Source organism: Zingiber officinale, chromosome 1B, assembly GCF_018446385.1.
Source record: "Zingiber officinale cultivar Zhangliang chromosome 1B, Zo_v1.1, whole genome shotgun sequence".
Taxonomy (NCBI): domain Eukaryota; kingdom Viridiplantae; phylum Streptophyta; class Magnoliopsida; order Zingiberales; family Zingiberaceae; genus Zingiber; species Zingiber officinale.
Window position 1 is genome coordinate 65,810,118 of NC_055986.1, and position 23,754 is coordinate 65,833,871.

Here is a 23,754-nt window from a genome sequence, read left to right on the forward strand (position 1 = left end):
CTTGATATTTTGGTGTTTTGTTGTTAATAAGTTGTGTTGAGATCTTGAAATGTATGGAGTGGAGATGTTTTTTTGAGTATAAATATAAATCCTTGGTGGCCTGTAATCTTAATATGAGGGCTATGGACCCTTTTCATATATGAAATTTCTTTTTAAATTTAAAAAAAAACTTTTTAAAAGAAGTTTAGAATTAAATATTGTATTTAAAATTACAACGTCCAACTTTTATACAGTACGTAATTAATCAATCTATAGACATAGATAATGATAAAAAAAATAACTTTTGAATTAAAAGTTATAAGAAAAGATTTACATGAGAAGATCTACTGCGTATAGCATATAATATTATATATTGAGAGATTTAACATTAATTTCAATGGAACTGGATTCCTCGGAGGACTTAATTAGTTATTCTAATAGAAAGGGCTCATATTATTGTTGCCAAATAGTTATACATATTAATATTTATCACTAGTCTCCCCTTTATTGTTATTATTTGAGTTAATGCATCTTTCATAATTCAATCGTAATAGAAACTAATCGTATTTCCTGAAGTTCATTACAAATTATTATTAACTGAAAAAAGAAAAAGCACAACTCATATGTTATAATTCACTACAACAATTAAAAAGCTATACAAAGTCGAAATTATTTGAAATTGTTATGCAAGACGAATACGTTAATATTATGCAGATATTATTAGAATACTAATAGAAACTAAACTAGACTGCAGTTTGGTGAAGTTTATACCGCAGATTTAAATTATTAGTGTTGCCAACTCCATTCCATAAGTTTAAAAAAAAAACAAAAAAAAAATCTATTTGTAAAGATAAGCCTGGGATTATAGCATATTTTATTAACCGGACACACTCACCAAGTGAGAATGAGTCCAAAGAATAATTTCAGCCAAGCATACTACAAATATCAAGAGATTGTACGTTCACAAATTCTGGAATTTGAACAAGTCATCAAAAATAATTAGCAGCATGCAAATCACCAGATGATTATACAATTGAAAATACAGTCCATGCGTCCATTACCCAGAATTCAAGTATTTAACTATAAACGCTCTGAAAAAGAACCTCAAGGCAAGTTTTCTATGCAAAGAAGAAAATTTTGATGAAAAGTGCTAAAGCAAATTGCAACACCACGGCGCTGACAACAAGAAGCATCATATTACTCCCCTCGGTAGAAATCTTCAGGTTCAGATAGATGAACCAAGACGATGCAGAACCAGCGAGACTAATAATGATCCATCTAAAGATCTCCCAAGGAACAAGCAAGAACAACTAGTGGATAGTTCAAAAGAAACTCGTATCACTTATACACTAGAGCTTTGAAAAGGAAAACCATCAAAAATTGCAAAAGAATAACAGTATAGTTATGTAATGCATTGAGATCCACCAAAATTGCACTTCAAACAAATGTCAGTTGTTAAAGACATGCTTTGCCCAAGAAAACATTAGTGTACATTCAATCAGATTCTAAGTGCGTAGCTATTGTCATTACTCTGAGCATGCAAAACAGGTATATTAGCAGGCCTTTGTAGGTCTTCTATCAATCAAACGATATCAGAACATTATTATCTTACATTTACACAATCATATCCTAATTTTCCTACTATAGCAAAGATTTCCAATGACAAGAAATTATCAGGTGGAGAATGGTTTAGCAAACTGAAGTGGCTTTGTCGCAGTCGATGTAAAAAGTATATGAAGTATTGTTCCATAAGATTTGGTTGGTGCTAGAGATGCAATAGATTGCTAGATGAAAAAATCCACAAAATGGAAACAATAAATTAGTGGTTGATAAAAGACCAAGATTCTTTCTTCGTTAGTTGCAGATCACACATTCATCATACATTCTCATAAGATAAAGAGAGGATAGCAATCAATAAACAAAAGCATTAAAGAAGATAATGGTTGAGCAAATATCAGCCAAGTATGACACTTGAATTAACACCATGAAAAGAAGCTCTATAGTCCATGCGAAGAAAGAGAGATGTTGTTTTAACATGGATTTTCACAAATTTTGATACACAACAGTATAGTAAATGAAAAAAAAAGAAACGACATCATCTTTACTTGCTTCAATAAGATGATTAATAAGAAGTCTAACCTTAATACTAGGGCTTGGCTGTTTCATGTCAAACCAAAGCAATATACAGTAGGAACAATGAAAGATAAATTCAATTGTATGGATATGGAGAAAAGAAAGAATATCTTACTGAAGTGGGTATAAAGATGAACAAAGAGTAGCCCCACAAACACCAGAGACGCACTAGGCTTGCAGTAACTCCAAAGTACTGAAGCAAGAAGTAGAATGCAACTGGCACAACAACTTCATACCCATATATCACACATGCAGCCCAGTTTATATAATTGACATCAAATTCCCAATCAGCATCTTGTTCACTTTTTTTATGAATTAGATAACTGGCATAGTTTCCCAGGGCAGCAAGAATGAAGACCAATGTAGTAGAAATCCAAACAGGGCCATACCTGAAGTATTAGTTGCATGGTGAAACCATATACAACTCTCATAGCATATAATATAGAACAAAGCCAATATGCTAAAGAAAAGATATATTTGTCAGATTGCTTTGGACAAAGAGTGCAATATTACGTATTAAAAAAAACCATTATTGCATGAATATTGAATTTGTTAATTCTAGATTCCATAATGCAAACCAAGAAATTATTTTCTAAAAGTTTTAAAATTTATGTTACATTAGTAGGTTCTCCACTTTAACAAATATGAATGGAAGTTCCAAGTAGGTAAATGTTGTATTTAGACAGTATAAAAAAATGTATAAAGGTTCAAGTTACTTTGGATTTTTTTTTTTCCTTATTTGTAAATTGATTTATTTCATAAATCCTAAATGAAAATTTCCAACTTGGCAATTGTTCTATTTAGGAGCTTAGAAAGTGTTGGTACAGGTAAAAATAATTAAGTCTTTTTCCTAATTTGCTAATTGATTTATTTCATAATTTTAATGAAACCTTTAAGTATACAGGAAAATTAATTATATCCTTAATTGTTTTTTGGAAATGGATTGATAGAAATTTTTATATGGAAATGGATCTGCAGTGTTGTTGATCCATCAGTTGAGACGGTTAGTGTAGGGGCTCGTGTGTTGTGAATGTTTAAGTTAGAAAATTTAAATTATTAAAAGCTAAATCGTTGTTTTCTAAGGCAAGGGTGAATCAGTGATGAAAGGAAAACGGGGAGAAAAAAACAATGGTTCATGCGAGTTTTATTCAAGGCTAAGCAAAGATTTTCTAGGGGAAAAAAAATACTAGAGGGGTTCTAATTTAAATTATGGGCCAGATTGGGGTATGGGTTTATTAGTGATGCTTGGGGCCCAAATAAAGGAAGAAGAGGTTAGTGCCCTAGGGGGAGAGGATGTGTGTGTGTGTGTTGGGGCAAGAGCCGATGGTGGCCGATTTTTGCTGGGGAGAGCTCGACGGCGACGCAACTCCCCTAGGTGTGAGAACTCCCAAAGGTAAGGCAAGTAGCTTCCCTTATAGTTAGGGGTGAGTGGTTTTGGTAGGCTAGCAGCAAGTGTCGGCTACCATCTCTGCTTCAGTTTTGGAAATGTCGTTTGGTTTTCGGTGGATTTCTTTGCTCCTTTGCTTGGTTTTGATTCATCGGATTGGATTTGGGCATTGGCTAATTGATTATGTTTTCTCGCATTGTCTTCTGGAGGAATTCTGTTTGCTAATTGATGTTGGACAGAGGGGTTATTGGTGTTGAACAGAGGGGTTCGGATTTGATGAAATTCTTGGTTTCTCAAGCTAGTTGTGATAGTGGACAGATTCAGGAGGTTGTAAATGGTTTCAACATTGTTCATGTTCGTGTGAAAGTTCGGTATTGTTCTTGAAACAGTTTTAGGTGGGGTGTTCTGCATTCGGTTTTGCTCTGGTGATGGTTTCAGTTCTTAGACTAGATTTTGGGTGGTAAGTGTTATTGTTTTGTGTTAAGTTCTTGCTCTTTGTGACAGTGCTAAACTCTCGGATCAGTATGATGGAGTATACTTGTTCTATTTCGTGCTTTATCTCTTGGTGTTGATTTCAGAATTTGGACAAAGGAAAAAGGGGTGATTCAGTTCGTAGTGTGTGACCCTTGAGTGGATGTAGGATTTCTGTTTCTTTCTGAACTGATTTGGAAATGGGGGTTAGATTCATGATATTGTGCTTTACCTTTTTCTTTTGTCGTAGATTTGGGGCAGTTTTGATAGAATCCGAACATGTGTTGCTTAAGTAAATTGTTCCTCCATTATTTTCTTAAGATACTTAGATTGAATATGCATTGCTTGCAATTCCAAATGGATCACTGTATGAATGTGTATATGAACTATGCATAATTAAGTATGTGTTTAGATATGTTTCAAATCATGTTTTCTCCAAATGGTTAGCGAGCGCTCAAGGGAGGGTCCTTCTAAATATGAATGATAAAGAAATGTAGAATGGCTACAGATAGATGATTTATGCTCTCCTAGGAGGTGCCTCCCAACCAATCATGAACAATGACCAAATGAATGTGCTCTAATAGAGATTACCACTATTACATCATGTTTATCTTTTTATGCTATATTGAAGTTTCCTTTAGTGGAATCTACTTGGGTCCGTGGACTCACAATGTAAATGATACGGGTGGGAAAGATGGCATCGAGGATATGATAGGGAACATAGAGGTGGAGTAGCTGAGGAGATGAGGTGAAATGTACGACATACTGTACGGGGATCCTTAGTACTTGTATACTATTCAGACTATTGAATTGTCATGTGGATTTAAGTTGGAAACTATTTGTTTGATTAATTTAGCAAGAGTTCATAACTGTCATTAGAACAGTATATGCCTGGGCTTGTGGTTTAATAGTGATGCAAGTTTTTTTTTTTTTGAGGTAATTGTGGTGTTACATATTTTGGTGTCCTGGGTAAGGAATATGGGCTATTTCAGTTGGTATCAAAACGATCGTTCCCAAGGGACAGGGTGTGGATGCAATCTCATCAAAGACTCGGATACTTCCACCTTCAAGTCTGTAAGATTTATCTACCCAAATTATAAACATGAATTTAACTATGTTTATGAATATACGTGAGGCAATGATATAAATATTTTGGATATATAGGGTATAGCGGCTAGAAGAAACAACGACAAGGTTGGGGGTTAGAATAACCAGTTCTTGGTTGGACTTACTGCGCTCTTGCAAGAACAGAGTCAAATTCACGGGAACAGATTCAACAACTACTAAGAGAGAGAGCAAAGCTAGGTATTATACCTGATAGAATGATTAGGAGATATAGTATTTCCTTACTCTCAGGGGAGGAATTGCACAGCAATAGTATAGTAAAGAACTGTAAAAAGCTAATGCAAAACCATACTGTGTATGCAAAATTTATTGTCCTAAGTATGATAGAATTTGATGTGATCTTAGCGATGGACTGGTTGACTCAATATGAGGCTATCATCGATTGCAAACGACAGAATGTTAAGTTGAAATTACCAAGTAATGAGTCCATTGTTTTCAAGGCTACCTCAAAACCGAATTTACCATGTATCATTACAGCGTGTAAAGTCTAACGTATGAGTAAAGGGTGTGAGTGCTTCCTGGCCAACATCTCAGTTGACTCGAAATCACATAGACCAAGTCTGAGCGAAGTAGAAGTGGCTCGGGATTTTCCAAAGGTATTTCTAGATGACGTTTCGAGATTGCCTCCAGTCAGGGAAGTGAAATTTGGGATTGAGCTAATATCGGGAGTTACTCCAATGTCTAAAGCACCGTATATATTGACACCTACAAAGATGAAGGAATTGAAAGGGTAGCTACAGGAGCTACTTAATAAGGGTTTTATCCAACCGAGTGCGTCCCCGTGAGGAGCACCGGTGTTGTTTGTCCGCAAAAAAATGGGACAATGTGTCGGTGCATCGACTACCGAGAGCTAAATCGAGTCATAGTTAAGAATAAGTACCCTCTGCCCAAGATTGATAATTTGTTCGACCAAGGAGCAGCGGTATTCTCAAAAATTGACATACGAATAGGTTACCATCAGTTGAAGGTGAAAGATGAGGGCGTCCCTAAAACCGCATTAGAACTCGTTATGGCCACTACGAGTTTCTGGTTATGCCATTTGGGCTGACCAATGCTCCGACAGAATGATAAGGCAATTGCCTATGCTACCGTACATGAGCAAAACTATCCCACACATGATCTAGAACTAGCGACAGTTGTCTTTGCTTTAAAAATTTACAGGTATTACCTTTATGGCGAACGTTGCAAGATCTTCACTGACCACAAAAACTTAAAATATTTCTTCACATAAAAGGAATTGAATATGAAGCAGAGTAGATGGCTAGAGTTGGTAAAGGACTATGATTGTGACATTAACTACCATTCAAGTAAGACTAATGTAGTGGCAGACGCTCTAAGTCGCAAGTCTGCGACGTTGTCATAGTTGACAACCCAGCAACAATTGATTCAGAATTTCAACGGATGAGTCTGGAAGTGTTAAGACCAAATGAGCAGATTGGTTTGTCAACATTGGCAATTACATCGAACCTACTTGACCAAATCTGGATGGGACAAGCATCAGATCAGCAACTGATAGAATAGAAACGCATAGATGAAGCTAAAGGTAGTGTTACCTACACGACTGTTGATGGAATTGTGTGATACAAGGGTCGTACATGGATGCCTAAGGTAGGTTCGCTCAGAGAAGACATTATGATTGAGGCACATACCACTCTGTACTCCGTTCACCAAAGTAAGAAAATATACAGAGATATGCAGCTATTGTATTGGTGGCCGAGCATAAAGAAGGACATAGTCAAATTAGTTCATGAGTGCCTTGTCAGCAGATGAAGGTCGAACATCAGAGGTCAGCTGAACTACTAAAACCGCTTCTAATTCCTACCTGGAAGTGGGAAGATATCGCTATGAATTTTGTGAATAGACTAACAAAGGGGATCAAATGTCATATGGGTTATTGTGGATAGACTAACAAAATCGGCACACTTTCTACCGATAAACACAACCTTCACTATGATACAATATGCAGAAATATATATACAAGAGATTATTCGACTACATGGAATTCCAACCCAAATCGTGTCCGATTGAGATCTAAAATTTACCTCTAGATTCTAAGAAAGTTTGCACCGTTGTTTAGGTACGAAGCTTACTTTTAGTACTGCGTTCCACCCCCAGACGAATGGTCAATCCGAACGAGTCAATCAAATCCTTGAGGATATGCTCCAAGCTTATGTGACCTGACTTTTAGGGAAGTTGGGAGTCAAAATTGCTCCTAGTGGAGTTTACTTACAACAACGGCTATCAAGCTACAATAGGTATAGCTCCGTACGAAGCATTGTACAGGAGGAGATACAGAACTTCGTTACATTAGGATGAGATAAGTGAGAGAGCAGTTCTGGGTCCAGTGGCTAAGATCTGAGACAAAATGCAGACGGGTCAAAGTTGCCAAAAGAGTTATGTTGATTGACGGCGAAGAATATTGGAGTTTGAAGTGGGAGATTATGTTTTCCTTAAGGTGCCACCAATGAAAGGAGTGATGAGATTCGAGAAAAAGGAAAAACCCAGCCCCAAGTACATCGGTCCATTTGAGATTCTAGACCGGATTGGAACTCGAGCATACCGAGTTGCCCTACCACTTAATCTATCGGGAGTTCACAATGTGTTCCACATTTCCATGCTTAGGAAGTATATCCCTAACCTTGCTCATGTGATTTGCCATGAACCGGTTCAATGGACGCCAAATCTGTCGTATGAGGAAACGGCGATTCAAATCCTGAACAGACAAATCCGAAAATTAAGGAACAGAGCAATCAAAATGGTTACCCCGAGGCGGACATGCGCAACCGTTACCCCGAGCAATTTGGTAAGTCCAAAATTTCGAGGACGAAATTCTTTCAAGGAGAGGAGAGTTGTAAGGGCTTGCATGCTGTAAATGTTTAAGTTAGGAAATTTAAATTATTAAAAGCCAAGTCATTGTTTTCTAAGGCAATGATGAATCAATGACGAAAGGTAAAAAAAAGAAACAATGGTTCATTCGTGTTTTATTCAAGGCTAAGCAAAGATTTTCTAGGAAAAAAAATACTAGAGGGGTTCTAATTTAAATTATGGGCCAGATTGGTGTCTGGATTTATTAGTGATACTTGAGGCCCAAATAAAGGAAAAAGGGGTTAGTGCCCTAAAGGGAGAGGAAGTGGGGAAAGGAGAGGGTGGTATCTGCAGGGGCAAGAGCCGACGGTAGACGATTTTTGTTGGGGAGAGCTCGAAGGCGACGCACCTCCTCCAGGCGTGAGGATTCTCAACGGCAAGGCAAGTAGCTTCCCTTGTAATTAGGGGTGGGTGTTTTTGATAGGCTAGCAGCAAGTGTCGGCTGTCATCTCTGCTTCTGCGCAAGGTTCGTTCAATTTCTGCTTCAGTTTTAGAAATGTCGTTTGGTTTTCGGTGAATTTCTTTGCTCATTGCTTGATTTTGATTCATCGGAATGGATTTGGGCGTTGGCTAATTGATTATGTTTTCTCGCGTTGTCTTCCATAGGATTTCTGTTTGCTGATTGGTGTTGGACAGAGGGGTTCGGATTTGAAGAAATTCCTGGTTTCTCAAGCTAGTTGGGATGCAGTGGACAGATTCAGGAGGTTGTAAATGGTTTCAACATTGTTCATGTTCCTGTGAAAGTTCGGTATTGTTCTTGAAACAGTTTAGGTGGGGTGTTCTGCATTCGGTTTTGTTCTAGTGATGGTTTCGGTTCTTGGACCAGATTTTGGGTGAAAGTGTTATTGTTTTGTGTTAAGTTCTTGCTCTTTATGACAGTGTTGAACTCTCAGATCAGATACAATGGAGTATTCTTGTTCTATTTCGTGCTTTATCTCTTGGTGATGAATTCAGAATTTGGACAAAGGAAAAAGGGGTGATTCGGTTCATAGTGTGTATGACCCCTGAGTTGATGTAAGATTTCTATTTCTTTCTGAACTGATTTGGAAATGGGGGTTGGGTTCATGAAACTATGCTTTACCTTTTTCTTTTGTCGTAGATTTAGGGCGGGTTTTGATAGAATCCGAGCATGTGTTGCTAAAGTAAATTGTTCCTCCATTATTTTCTTAAGATACTTAGATTGAATATGCATTGCTTGTAATTCCAAAAAGATCGTTGTATGAATGTCAGTATATGAACTACGCATGTTTAGATATGTTTCAAATCGTGTTTTCCCCAAATGGTTAGCTAGATGAATATGGACATGAGTGGTAATCATACAAGATGGGTGTCCTCGGATGAACTTCAAGGAAGACCCTTCTAAATATGAATGATAAAGAAATGTATAATGGCTACAGGAAGATGATTTATGCTCTCCTAGGAGGTGCCTCCCAACCGATCATAAACAAAGACCAAATGAATGTGCTCTAATAGAAGTTACCAATATTGCATCATGTTTATCTTTTCATGCTATATTGAAGTTTCCTTTATTGTGAATGTAAAACCATGCCCAAAGTTGTTAGTATTTAATTCTTTTTAAGTTAATATTACCTTGAAATAGGGATAAGTCCTAGCTCCATATTCCCTAGTTTTGTTTCTTTTTGTTGTGCTCTCGTGTTGCCATTCCTATTAAGTATCTACTGGTGGAATCTACTTGTTGGGTTCGTAGACTCACAATGTAAATGATACAGGTGGAAAAGATGGCACCGAGGATATGATAGGGAACGTGGAGGTGAAGTAGTTGAGGAGATGACGTGAAATGCACGACACACTGTCCAAGGGTCCTTAGTGCTTATTCTATTTAGACTTTTGAATTGTAATGTGGATTTGAGTTAGAAACTATTTGTTTGATTACTTTAGCAAGAATTCATAAAAACGTCATTAGAATAGTATATGCCCAGGATTGTGGTTCAATTGTGATGCAAGTTATTTTTTTTTAGGTAATTATGGTTTTACATATTTTGGTGTCTGGCTAAGGAATATGGGTTGTTTCAGTTAGTCATCTCGACAATGAGTGAATGACTCAAATCGGTGGAGCTCGATATGGCGACGTGGATCTTTGTCCCGTTTATACTCTCGACACACCCTTTCAGTTATCGAGGTACCTCTTCGAGTTGGTATCGTCATTACCAATTTAATCTTATTGGTTATCTGAATTATCCCTTCGGTTATCAACACATCCCTTCGGGTAAGTTTATCCTATAGATAAGAGTATTAAGGTCGAGACGAAGATGATATTGCTCCATTCAGGTGCTTCTGATATATCAATATTCGTCTCCCAAGATACGACTTACGTCTCGAAATAGGAGCACTCCAAATTTCAAACTTTGTCGAACAATTGAAGCCTTGAAACTCGTAAGAGGAGAGAGAAGAGAACTCAAAAAGAAAATTCAAAACTTGAGAATTGAGTGATTTGAATCAATGGAATGGGGTTTCTATTATAGGGATAAAGAGTTACTCCCAAGAGGTGAAAGATTTCTTCCAAAAGGTGAAAAGACATAGATGTATCTTTTCACTTAAACATTTTCAAATATCATTCATGAATTCAATTGATTAATTTGATTAATTACTACTTAATTTATTGTAAATATTAATTAAATCAATTAATTAAAATCATAATTATGATTAATCTTTTAACCAATCAATTAATCAATCAATGAAATTAATTAAAATTCACACATCTCAGTAGTTCTGTATATTTGAGTTAGCGTTCATGTAATCTCATCCATGAATCTAACTTGTATACGAGTCAAACTTTCGTCCGATCATATCGGACCAACCCTTCACTAGACATTAATTTCTCATTCACTTGTGAAATTGATTTACGAGGGTCTACTCACGAAATAACCATTTTATCCCTATTAATTTATTGGTCATCAAAATCAATCTTTCAACAATCCCTTCCATGAATGAAAATTATGAATAAATTTCAAGTCCAAACAAGAGCTTCATCGAAAGACTATCGCATCAGGAAAAATAGTTGTGGCTTTGAACCTTCTGTAGTGGAATACGATCGGATTTACTTGGCTGTCCAATGAACTATATCTTGAATTGTTTCGTCGTTGGTGCAAACCAAGACAATCATATCCACACAATAGCTTTTACCGGTTCTCTATCTTGTCTGTTTTGGCCATGGACAAAGCTTGGAATTCATAACTGTTTCATTGAAATAGCTCGTCTTCACACTTATATGAAATATAGGAATCAATAAAAAAAATTTATTCATCTTTTACTCATTTTACAAGTTGCACCTTTTGTCTTAAAAAATGAGTTGGAGTAATTACTCCTAGGTACCTCGAATTTTGTAGCTTAGTTGTCCCTTTTAAACCATGATCTTGGAATCTCCGATCAACATGGTTAGGTTACCACTACTCGATTTAAATATTGAATTTTAGACTTATTCCCCTAAACATGCAGAATAATTGATCTCTCAATAGGCCTTTTTTTAACTAGATCCGCACAATTCTTCATATTCAATGAAAACTTCACCACTAGAGATCTACTACTTTAATGGTATTAAGTCATTTCAAAACTAACCATTTTACACTAGTGCTCTTTTCATAATTTTCTTATATACCATAATGTATCATATATATTGGCACATATCGATGTATTTTATGTAATTAATTCTTTAGGCTCTCAATTTGGATATTTATACTTTACCCAAATACCCCCACATTTATTAGTTCACCCCACATTTATAGACTCCATTGGAAGGTTCAATGTATCATATATATTGTCACATATCAATGCATTTTATACAATTAATTCTTTGGGCCCTCAATTTAGGTATTTATACCTTACCCAAATATCCCCACATTTGGAAGGTTCCTACCTTTCAATAACTTATAAAGATTTTTCATTTTTATCTCATTAGGACTTGTAGTTTGTTGAGAGGACAACTTCCCCCATAATTTTAGGATAAACCCAAAACTTATCAACATACCCTTTCTCATCTTCTCAATGTTTAGCCACAAGATTGTTGAATTGAGGTGAATGGGATATAATCAATTATTGAATGTTGTTTTTTCTCGAAAAACATTCCTTAAACAATATTCTGCATTCTCTCCCTCAATCATCATAAATAATCTTGCTTAGTAGATTTTTTTCAACCACATTTTTAGTGCTTTTAAACCATTTAAAGGATTTCAATTTTACTTAAAAGCAAGTCTCCATAACTCCAATCTTCTGATTTCACCAAGTTAAAACTATAGTTTTCTATTTAGGATGATTTACTAAGATTGCACTTGTTCTAAAAAAGCGTTCAATTTAGAAAATATACATCACTTGGTCTTCCAATTTCACCGAGTTAGAGCAATGCTGACCAAGATTGCAATTATTCTTTAAGAGACTCAATTCAAAAAGTATATATCTCTTGGTCTTTCAATCTTATCGAGTCAAAACTGTGGTCGTTTGATTGGAATGCTGATCAGGATTATATTTACTCTTCGAGGGATGGTCTTCCAATCTCATCAAGTCATAGCTATAGTCATCTAATTGGAGTAATGCCCATGATTGCATTTAATCTTCAAGAGACATGACTCAATTTCTTAGTCAATTGGAACACATGATGCAATCCTTCTAACTCATCTATTTTGACCTCCATTTAGATCTCATTGAGTTAAACTCAAATCTAGCTTTTTGCCAAGTGAACTTGATCTTCTATTTGAAGACTTTCATTAGCCCTCTTTTTAGATAGTTTAAACTCATTATCCTCAACTTTATGATTTTAGTCAAATGACCCCCACAAAGCCTTAATCATCATTGTTACATTATACCCATGGTATAATTTTATTCTCCATCCTTTTAAGGCGTGATTCTCACATAGGAAAAATTTATTCTTCCTTGTCAATAACTCTCCCATCGCTTAAAGTTTACTTTTAGATGCACTAGGACATCTTTTGATAGTCACCTTAAAACGTACATTTTTTTCAAGTAATACACTATAACACTCCGATCAAACGACCACGGCTTTGGCTTAACGAGATTGAAAGACCAAGGAATATATATTTCTTAAATCGAGTGTTTATCGAAGAGTAATAAAATCCCGATCAACAATCCAATCAGGCGAGCACAACTTTGACTCAAGGAGATTGGAAGATCAATAGATGTATACTTCTTGAATCGAGTGTCTCTCGAAGAACACATGATCAACACTCCGATCAAACGACCACAGTTTTGGCTCGATGAGATTGGAAGACCAATGGATGTATACTTCTTGGGTCGATTGTCTCTTAAAGAGTAATACAATCCTAGTCAGCACTCCAATCAGACAACCGCAGCTTTGGCTCAACGAGATTGGAAGACCAAGGATGTATACTCCTTGAGTCGAGTGTCTCTCGAAGAGTAAATACAATCCAAGTCAACACTCCGAACATACGACCACAATTTTGGCTCAATGAGATTAGAAGACCAAGGAATATATACTTCTTGAGTCGAGTGTCAATTGAATAGTAATGCAATCCTGATCAACACTTCAATCAGACGATCGTAGTTCTAGCTTGATAACATTGGAAGACTAAGTGATGCATATTTTCTAGATTGAGTACATTTGAGAACAAGTGCAATCTTAGTCATCTTCCTGATTAGACAACCACAGTTTTAACTTAGTGAAATCAAAATATTGGAGTTATGGAGGCTTGCTTTTAAATAAGATTGAAGCATTTGAAGTGTTTTAAAAATACTAGAAATGTGGTTGGAAAAATCAACTAAGCAAGATCATCTAGGAGAGAATGCAAGATAATACTCAAGAAATGTTTCTGGAGGAAGAACAACATTCAATAATCGATTATATCGTATTCATCTCAATTCAACAATGGTGCTTACACATTGAGAAGATGATAAAGGTTATATTGATAAGTTTAGGATTTATCTTAAAATTATGGGATGAAATTATCCTCTCAGCAAACAAATAAGCCCTAATGAGAAAGAATGAAAAATCTTAATAAGGCATTAAAAGGTCAGGAACCTTCCAATGGAGCCTATAAATGTGGGGGTATTAGATATAAATACCCAAATTGAGAGCTTAAAGTATTAATTGTATAAAATACGTCGATATGTGTCAATATATATGACACATTATGGCATATAAAAAATAATGAGAAAGGCACTAGTATAACATGGTAAATCTTGAAATGACTTAATACCATTAAAGCAGTAAAATACCATTAAAGCAGCAGATCTCTAGTAGTGAAATTTCCATTGAATACAGAGAAGTATACGGATTCGCTAGTTAAAAAAGGCCTACCGAGATATCAGATTGCATGAGGGCAATGAGTCTAAAACTCAACATTTAAATCGAATAGTAGTAACCCAACCATGTTGACTAGAGATCTCAAGATCATGGTTCAAAAGGGACAACTAAGCTACAAGATTCGAGACACCTATGAGTAATTACTCCAACTCATTCGTGGAGACAAAAGGTACAACCTGTAAAATGAGTAAACGATGAACAAAGTTCTTACTGATTCCTATATTATATCGCAAAGGGAATAATAGGGTATTACGGGATACTCTTAATAGAAGATCACCTGTATATGTGTGAAAATGAGTCGCTTCAATGAAACACTTATGAATCCCAAACTTTGTCCATGGCCAAAACAGACACAATAGTAAATCGGCAAAAGCCTAGAGGGCTATTGTGTGGATATGATTGTCTTGATTTACACCAACAGTTGAACGATTCAAGGCATAGTTCATTGGACAACCAAGTAAATCCGATCGTATTCCACTACAGAAAGTTCAAAACCACAAGCTACCCCTCCTTATACGAGTCTTCCAATGAAACCCTTGTTTGAGACTTAAAACTTATTCATAATTTACATTTATGTGAGGAATTGTTGGAAAATTAGTTTTGGTAACCAATAAATTAAATAGGGATAAGACGGCTATTTTACGAGTAGACCATCTTAAACTAATTTCTCGAATAAATGAGAAATTAATGTTTAGTGAAGGTTTAATATGATATGATTCGACAAAAGTTTTGATTAACACACGAGTTAAGTTTATAGATGCAACTACATAAACGCTAATTCGAGTATACATGAATGTCAATCTATATGGAACTATTAAGAGGTATACATGAATGTCAATCAAAATACTCAAAACTCAAGTTGTGAATTCTCCTCTTAAGTTATCCTCTCTCTCCTCTCTCAAGAGTTTTAAGGATTTGAAAGTTTGACAGAACTTGAAATTTGGAGTGCTCCTATTTAGAGACGCAAATCGTTGTATCTTGGGAGACGATTGCCAATAAACTGTAAACACTTAGGCGGGATAATATTTTAAGGAAAGAAAGTCTAGCCTTCACCTCGACCTTAATATTCTTATTTGTAGGGGTAACTTTACCCACAGGAGGTCTCGATATCCGAAGGGATAACTCGACGACCGACGAGATTAAGTCGGTAACAATAATACCGAGAAGGGTAGTCTATTACCCAAAAGGGTGTCTTTATATCCGAAAGGGTATGTCGAGAGTTTAAATGGCACAAGGTCAACATCGCTATACCAAGCTCCACTGATTAGAGTCATCGACTCATCGTCAAGATTACTAACCAGCCCCAACAATTAGATCGACGCTAAGTAGATCTATTTCCATATAAACACTTCGAACAATTGTCAAAATTTTTTATATATAGATGGATCTGCTGTGTTGATCCAATAGTTGGGCCCGGTTAGTCATCTTGATGATGAGTCAATGACTTGAACCAGTGGAGATCGATATGACGACATGGACCTTGTTCCATTTATACGCTCGACGCATCCTTTCAGTTATTGAGACACCCTTTCTGATAATAGACGTACCCTTCTTGGTATCGTCATTACCAACTTAATCTCGTCGGTCGTCGAGTTATCTCTTCGGATATTAACACACCCCTTTCGGGTAAGCTTATCCCTACGGATAAAAGTATTAAGTTCGAGGTGAAGGTTAGACCTTCTTTTCTTTAAACGATATTATCCCATTCAAGTGCTTACGGTTTATCAACAATCGTCTCCCAAGATACAATGGCTTGCGTCTCGAAATAGGGGCACTTTAAATTTCGAGCCCGGTCGAACTTTCGAAGCCTTAAAACTCTTAAGAGTGGAGAGAGAAAAAAAAGAAGAGAATTCACAATTGAGTGAATGAGTGTTTGAATCGAAGGAATGGTGTTTCTTTTATAGGGATGAAGGGTACTCCCAGAGGTGAAAGGTTCGTTTCCAAGAGGTGAAAAGACATGAGTGTATCTTTTCACTTAAACTTTATCAATTACCATTAATTTACATGATTAATTCACAACTTGAGAATTAAGATCGATTGAGATGGAAGGAATGAGATTTTTTTTTTAGGGATGAAGGGTTACTCCCAAGAGGTGAAAGGTTTCATGAGGTTAACCGATCTGGTATGGCCTTTTAACTTAATCCTAATTCTCCATATTCAAATTTCACTACTAGGGATCTCTATTGTAATGGTATTAAGTCATTTCAAGACTTACCATTTTATACTAGTGTCCTCCTCATAATTTCTTAGATATCATAATGTCTCATATATATTAGCACATATCAATGCATTTTATGTAATTAATTGTTTGAGCCCAAATTTAGGTATTTATACCCCCACATTTGTTGATTCACTCCCACATTTATAGGCTTCATTGGAAGGTTCGTAACCTTTCAATACCTTATAGAGATTTTTTTTTATTTTTATCTCACTAGGGCTTGTGGTTTGTCGAGAGGACAACTTCTCTCATAATTTTCAGGATAAATCCAAAATTTATCAACATATCTTTTATCACTAGTGTTGAATTGAGGTCAATGTCATATAGTTGATTATTAAATGTTGTTCTTCCTCAAGAAACATTGCTTAAGTAATATCATGCATTCTCTCCCTCAATCACCATAAATGAACTTTCTTTGTTGATTTTTCCAATCACATTTCAATTGTTTTTAAAACACTTCAAGGACCTAATCTTGCTTAAAAGCAAGTCACCATAACTCTCATCTTCTGACTTCACCAAGTTAAAAACTATGGTTGTCTAATCAAGATGATGACCAGATTGCACTTGTTTTTAAAAGTGTTCAATGTAGAAAATATGTATCGCTTTAGTCTTACAATTTCATCGAGCTAGAGCTACGATCGTCTGATTAGAGTGTTGATCAGGATTGCATTAAATCTTCAAGAGACGAATGATTCAAGAAGTTTAGATCCTTCAGTCTTTCAATCTCATTGAGCCAAACTTTGATCGAAGTGCTAACCAGGATTGTTTTTACTCTTCGACACTCGACTCAAGAAGTATACATCCTTTGGTCTTCCAGTCTCGTCGAGCCAAACTGTAGTCGTCTAATTGGAGTGCTGACCAAGATTGTATTATTCTTCGAGAGGACTCAAGAAGTATACATCCCTTAGTCTTTCAATCTCGTCGAGTCAAACTATGGTCGTCTAATCAAAGTGCTAACCAGGATAGTATTTACTCTTCGAGAGACACTCGACTCAAAAAGTATACATCCCTTAATCTTCCACAATCTCATCAAGTCAAAACTTTGGTCGTTTAATCAAAGTGCTGACCAGGATGGTATTTACTCTTCGAAAAACACTCGACTCAAGAAGTATACATCCCTTGGTCTTCCAATCTCGTCGAGCTGAAGCTGCGGTCGTTTGATTGAAGTGTTGATCAGGATTGTATTACTCTTCAAGAGACACTCAACTCAAGAAGTATACATCCCTTGGTCATCCAATTTTGTCGAGTCATAGTTGTTGTCGTCTAATTGAAGTGTTGACCATGATTGCATTTATTCTTCTAGAGACAATTGACTCAATTTCTTAGTCAATTGTAACACATATAATACAATCCTTCTAACTCATTTATTTTGACCTCCACTTAGGTTTCATTATATTAGACTCAAATCTAGCTTTTGGCCAAGTGGCATTGATCTTTTATCTGAAATCTTTCATTAGCCCTCTTTTTGGATAGTTTAAACTCATATCCAATTTTAGTCAAATAACCCCCATAAAGCCTTGACCATTATTGTTACCGATGGTATAATTTTATCATCCAGCTTTTTAAGGCATGGTTCTCACATAAGAAAATTCATTTCTTCCTTGCCAATAACTCTCATCACTTAAGGTTCACTTTTAAATGCGCTAAAACATCTTTTGATAGTAACCTTAAAAGGAACATTTTCTTCAAATAATACAATATCTTTTACTATCATCACTTGAAAACGATTACGGAGAAATTCTCCGATTTCTCTCCATTAAAAGTGGGACCCAAGGTCATCATAACCGTCAATATCGTCTTAAGATTGTCAGAAATTTTTATATGTAGATGGATATGTGGTGTTGATCCAACAATTGGCTCAGATTAGTCATCTCGACAATGAGTCGATGGCTCGAACCAGTGGAGCTCGATATGGCGATGTTTACCTTGTCCCATTTATACTCTCGACACATCCTTTTAGTTATTGAGACACCCTTTCGGGTAATAGACGTACCCTGACATGGATCTTGTCCTATTTATACTCTCGACGCATCCTTTCAATTATCGAGACACCCTTTCGGGTAATAGACGTATCCTTCTTGGTATTGTCATTACCGACTTAATCTTGTCGATCGTCAAGTTATCTATTCGAATATCGACACACCCCCTTTAAGTAAACTTATCCTTACGGATAAGAGTATTAAGTTCAAGGTGAATGCTAGACCTTCTTTCCTTAAGACAATATTGTCCTGCCCAGGTGCTTACGATTTATCAGCAATCGTCTTCCAAGATACGACTTGTGTCTCGAAATAGGAATACTCCAAATTTTGAGCCCTTAAGAAACCTTGAAACTCTTAAGAAATGAGAGAGAGGAGAGAACTCAAGAAGAGAATTTACAACTTGAGAATTGAATATACTGAATCAAAGAAATAAGATTTATTTTATTGGAATGAATGACCAAGAGATGAAAGGTTTCTTCTAAAAGGTGAAAATACATGGAATGTATCTTTTCACTTAAACATTTTCAATTATCATTAAATAATTCAATTCATTAAGTTGATTAATTATTTACTTAATTCATTGTAAATATTAACCAATCAATCAATTAATTAATATCACAATCATGATTAATCTTTTAATCAATCAATTAATCAATCAACGAAATTAATTATAATTTCATACCCCAATAATTCCGTATACTCGAGTTAATATTCATGTAATTTCATCCATGAATTCAACTCTCTGCGAGTCAAACATCCATCTTATCATATTAAATCATCCCTTCATTAGATATTAATTTTTTATTCACTCGAGAAATTAGTTTACGTCGGTCTACTCATGAAAGAGTCATCTTATCGCTATTAATTTATTGGTCACCAAAATCAATTTTCTAACAATTAGTGTCATGAATTTTTTATATGTAGATGGATATGTAAAGTTGATCCAACAATTAGGTCCGATTAGTCATCTCGACGATGAGTCGATGACTTGAACCGGTGGAGCTTGGTATGGCAACGTGGACTTTGTCCCATTTATACTCTCGACACATCCTTTCGATTATTGAGACTCCCTTTCGGATAATAGACATATCCTTCTTGGTATCATCATTACCGACTTAATCTCGTCAGTAGTTATCTATTCTGTAAAGCCCGAAAAATTCCAGAATTTGTTTTAGAAATATAGTATGATTTTTCTGGAATTTTTAGATATTTTTCCGGAATTTTCCGAGTAGCGGAAGCAGCAAAAATAATTGGAACCGTAAAATAGCTTAGGCGGGAATCGAACCCGAGACCTATGGTTTACGGATAAGTTTAGTAACCGGTGAACCCAGCAGGGCCGTGCTGAAAGGAAGGAGAACCAAATATATTTATATTAGAGTTGGGTTCATTAAACCACTTAAAATAAATATAAACTTAAGTTGGGATTTGGGTTATTTTATATTGGCTTTACCGTGACCTATTCCTCACCCTAGCCCTCACGCCGACTCCTCCTTCTCCTCTCCCTCACGCACGGTACACCAAGCCCCAAGGGCCAAGGGAACATCTCCCGGCGACGACTCCAACACAAAAAGGGTCCTTCTCCGCGAGAGGAACGCGAGGACGGAGCGGACAGTTTTGGAAACACCTAGCGAATAGAATCGTAAGAAAACCTTACGATTGAGGTAAGAAACCCCTCACCTGCAGTATAATTGCTCTCGCTTGTTAGTTTTGGCGTTAGTTCAATAATTCTACAGTTCTCGGTTTTAGGGTGTGTTTTTAGCGCACACCAAGCATTCGGTAGAATGCCCAGTTCAGAAGGATGCACCGATAGGCGTCCTAACAGCATGTAAAATATATTAGAAACATTTTATTCAGTTGGTTATCAGTTATCACAGCTATATGGATCAGATATCCATTGGGTAGGCTCCCACAGTAGCCTCTAGGTTCAGATAACCTAGCTCTAGGTTCAGATAACCTAGAACAGCAAAGTAAAATAAAACAGTATTCAGTATTTTACTTTTATTCAGTTGGCACTGTACTTGGATCAGATATCCATGGGCTGGACTCCCACAGTCGTCCCTAGGTTCAGATAACCTAGTAACCCTACTGGATTCGGAACTTGCAATCCCGGGTCTCGTAGGGATGCGCGCGTACAGTTGCCAGGGCCCAACAGCATGTTTAGTATTTTCATCTATTATATGTATAGTTTTCAAATTTGAAACCAGTGATGAGAACACAAATTTAGCGTTCAGTTCAGTTCAGGTTCAGTTTACATGATTTGAGTTCGTGTACAGATTTAGATATATGCATGACTAGTTCAGTTCATGCTCAGTTTATAAATGTGCCATGTTCAGTTTATATGTTATGTCATGCTTTGTGTGATACCATGCCATGCCATGCTTGCATGCTCAGTTTAGTTTCAAACTGCATGTTTTAAAAACATAATCGCATCGTTGCATGTTTTTGTGAGGTAGATGGTTTCTTACTAAGCTTATTGGCTTACAGATACTACTTTTCTTATACTGCAGATACCGGTAAAAGAAAAGTGGATTAGCGGAGGCTGGAGGGCGATGCTACGATGATGTGTGTGTGCAAGGGGTCTGGAATAAAGATCCTTGGGATCTATACGTTTTTATTTCAGTTTAGCACTTATCATGTCTAGTTTGATACTTAGTCTTGTTACTAATTGTTCTAGCTTAGTAACTATGTTTTGTTAGCTTATCATGTTTAGAACATTAGTACTTATATGCTAGAATGTATCTTCATTGTTTTAGAACTATTGTGTGATGTTTTGGCACGCCAAAGTGCTGAAATCAGAACTCTCGAGTGAAATCAGACACTGATCGGTGCCCGGACCGATCGAAGTCAGCCCATCGGATCGGCCACCACCGATCCGGAGATAAGATGCTATCAGATCCTCCGGATCGGCCACCGACCGATCCACCGATAGAGCTCGGAGGAAATTTCAGTATGGATCGGTCACCGACCGATCCAGATCGAACAAGATGGCATCGGCCTGAGTGCACCGGATCGGTCTGCGGACCGATCCAGACACCTGGATCGGTCTGCCGACCGATCCACCGGTCCGCAGACCGATCCAGCAGGGCACAGAATCGCAGTAAGATTGATCGATCCGTGGATCGATCAGCAGCTAGCTGGGAAGTTAGTTTGAGTTCCTAGCTCAGATGGGAGGTCAAGCATTCTCCTTAGCACATGTACACCAACCGGAAAGGGTCTTGAATCCTTCCTTATAACAGCATGGGTGCATCAGTTATCAGATTAATAGAGTCAGTTAGTGAAATTTTTATTTTACCTAGTTTTCCGCACGGTACGGCACAGTAGTTCCAGTAGTTAATGTAGCGATCCGGCTCACAGCCTAGTACCCAGGAGTTGGGTCGTTACAGAGTGGTATCAGAGCCAAGTTCCATACTTCCTACACACACATCAGCATTGTACCTGCAGCTTCCAAGTAAGAACATCTCTCACTCAGTTTTGTTTTCAGCTTTCATATCAGTTATATGTGCTTTCATGTTTGCTCGCATGTTGGTAGTTAATTAATTCATGTTTACAGTGATAGTATTTAACATGTTACCAGTAGTTAACTATAACATGATAGCCTAGTTATATATATATGTTCTTTGCTATTTAGAAAATGGTACGAGGACGTCCAGCTAAGAAAGCAGCAGCGGCTGAGCCCCAGCATGAGGCAGGCAGTTCAGTGCCTCCCCCAGACCTTACAACATTAGTGGCTCAGCTACAACTAACCAGCAGACTACTCCCCCATTCACTCCAGTACCGAACCTCACGACTCCAGTAATCACAGAGGTTGTACCAGCTCAGCCTGCAGTACCAGTCCCAGTAGCCCCAGTAGCAAGGGCTAAGAGAGAAGCTTACCTTATCCGGTGGCAGAGAATTAAACCCGAGAACTTCTCAGGCACCAGCGAACCATGGGATGCTCAGGCATGGTTTAAAACACTGGAAAGCACGATGGAGCTTCTAGACTGGCCAGAGCACGAAAAGGTGAAGTGTGCCTCCTTCTGTTTAACAGGAGACGCACGCATGTGGTGGGAGCGGATTAAAGCGAAGTGGCCAGTAAACCAGATGACATGGGCCAACTTTGAGAAAGAATTCTTCGAGGAATTCTTTCACATGCAAGTCACGAACCGACACTATGACGAGTTTACAGAGTTTCGTCAGGGCAACCTATCAGTTCAGGAGGCCGTGAAGAAATTCAACAGGTTAGCCCGTCTGTGTCCAGAACTAGTCAGCTCAGAGAAGGAACGAGTACGCTTGATGCTGAAGATGCTCAGACCAGAGATCGCAATGAATGTGGCTGGTGGTGTTCATAGGCCACAAACCACAGAGGAGTTGGTGAGTAGTGCTCTGATCACCGAGCACTATCAGCACAGCATCACCCAGCAGAAGCAGGTTTCCACATAACCCAAGGGACAAGCTGGCTCAGGTACTCAGCAGAAACAACAAGGGCATAGCTCCAACTGGAAGGGGAAACGCAAGGCAAGCAGTGACCCAAAAGGAGGACCAGCTGGAAAACATTCCAGACATCCCAGGTGTGCTACTTGTGGGAAACATCATCCAGGAGTTTGCCGCAAGGGTACGCGAGGTTGTTTTGAATGTGATGTGAAGGCACATGGCTAGCAAGGTTCGAACAAGAAATTTCCTCTCACCGATACAAAGATGGAGCTCAACCACTACACCGATGTATCTTTGTCTTAGATGGTCCACAGATCCAGATTAGAAGCCCCACGCTACCACGAATGCCGGATTTTCTCACCGACCGAGAGGACGAGCAAATGCCTCGGCAGCTTGTCACAGTCGATCAATATTTTTCAAGATAATGCAACTGTCTTATTCGACATCGGGCAACCCACTCTTATGTATCCGTGGCATTCACGAGAAACTAGCAACACCTCCGTATACTCAATAGTCGCCGACAACGCTACCCTCAGAGACATTATGGCGCCTACGTGGCTCAGAGCATCACCATTATAGCGATGGAGCTTTTGGTGATCCGATAGTGCTAGAAATGATCGACTACGATGTCATCTTTGGAATGGATTTTTCGATCGACACATAGAGTGCCGTAAAGTCATATTCCAACCTCAAGCAGAGTACTGAGTACACGGAAGCCAAAGAGGAAAGCGAAGTTTCTCTCAAGATGAAAGCACAACAACTATTGGATTCAGGAGGGATTTTTAGCAAATGTAGTCAACACCACCAGACAAGAACCAAATATCGAGGTTCGAGTCATGACTACCAAATAGCCTTCCCGAAGAGCTACCAGCTTAGCACGCATGTGAGATTGAAT

The 23,754-nt window shown here is 37.5% G+C and overlaps 1 protein-coding gene across 1 annotated transcript in view; it reads right to left on the reverse strand.

Moving 5' to 3' along the window:
* Nucleotides 1-971: 971 nt before the first annotated feature.
* The window catches only part of LOC121967675 (protein YIPF1 homolog), a 43,270-nt gene continuing 20,487 nt past the window's right edge, over nt 972-23,754 (reverse strand). The window contains exons 5-6 of the mRNA XM_042518046.1: nt 2,228-2,501; nt 972-1,289 (exon numbers count right to left, since the gene is read on the reverse strand). Of these exons, the coding sequence (XP_042373980.1) occupies nt 1,098-1,289; nt 2,228-2,501 (466 nt within the window). The 3' untranslated portion in view covers nt 972-1,097. The remainder of the gene's footprint in view (nt 1,290-2,227; nt 2,502-23,754) is intronic.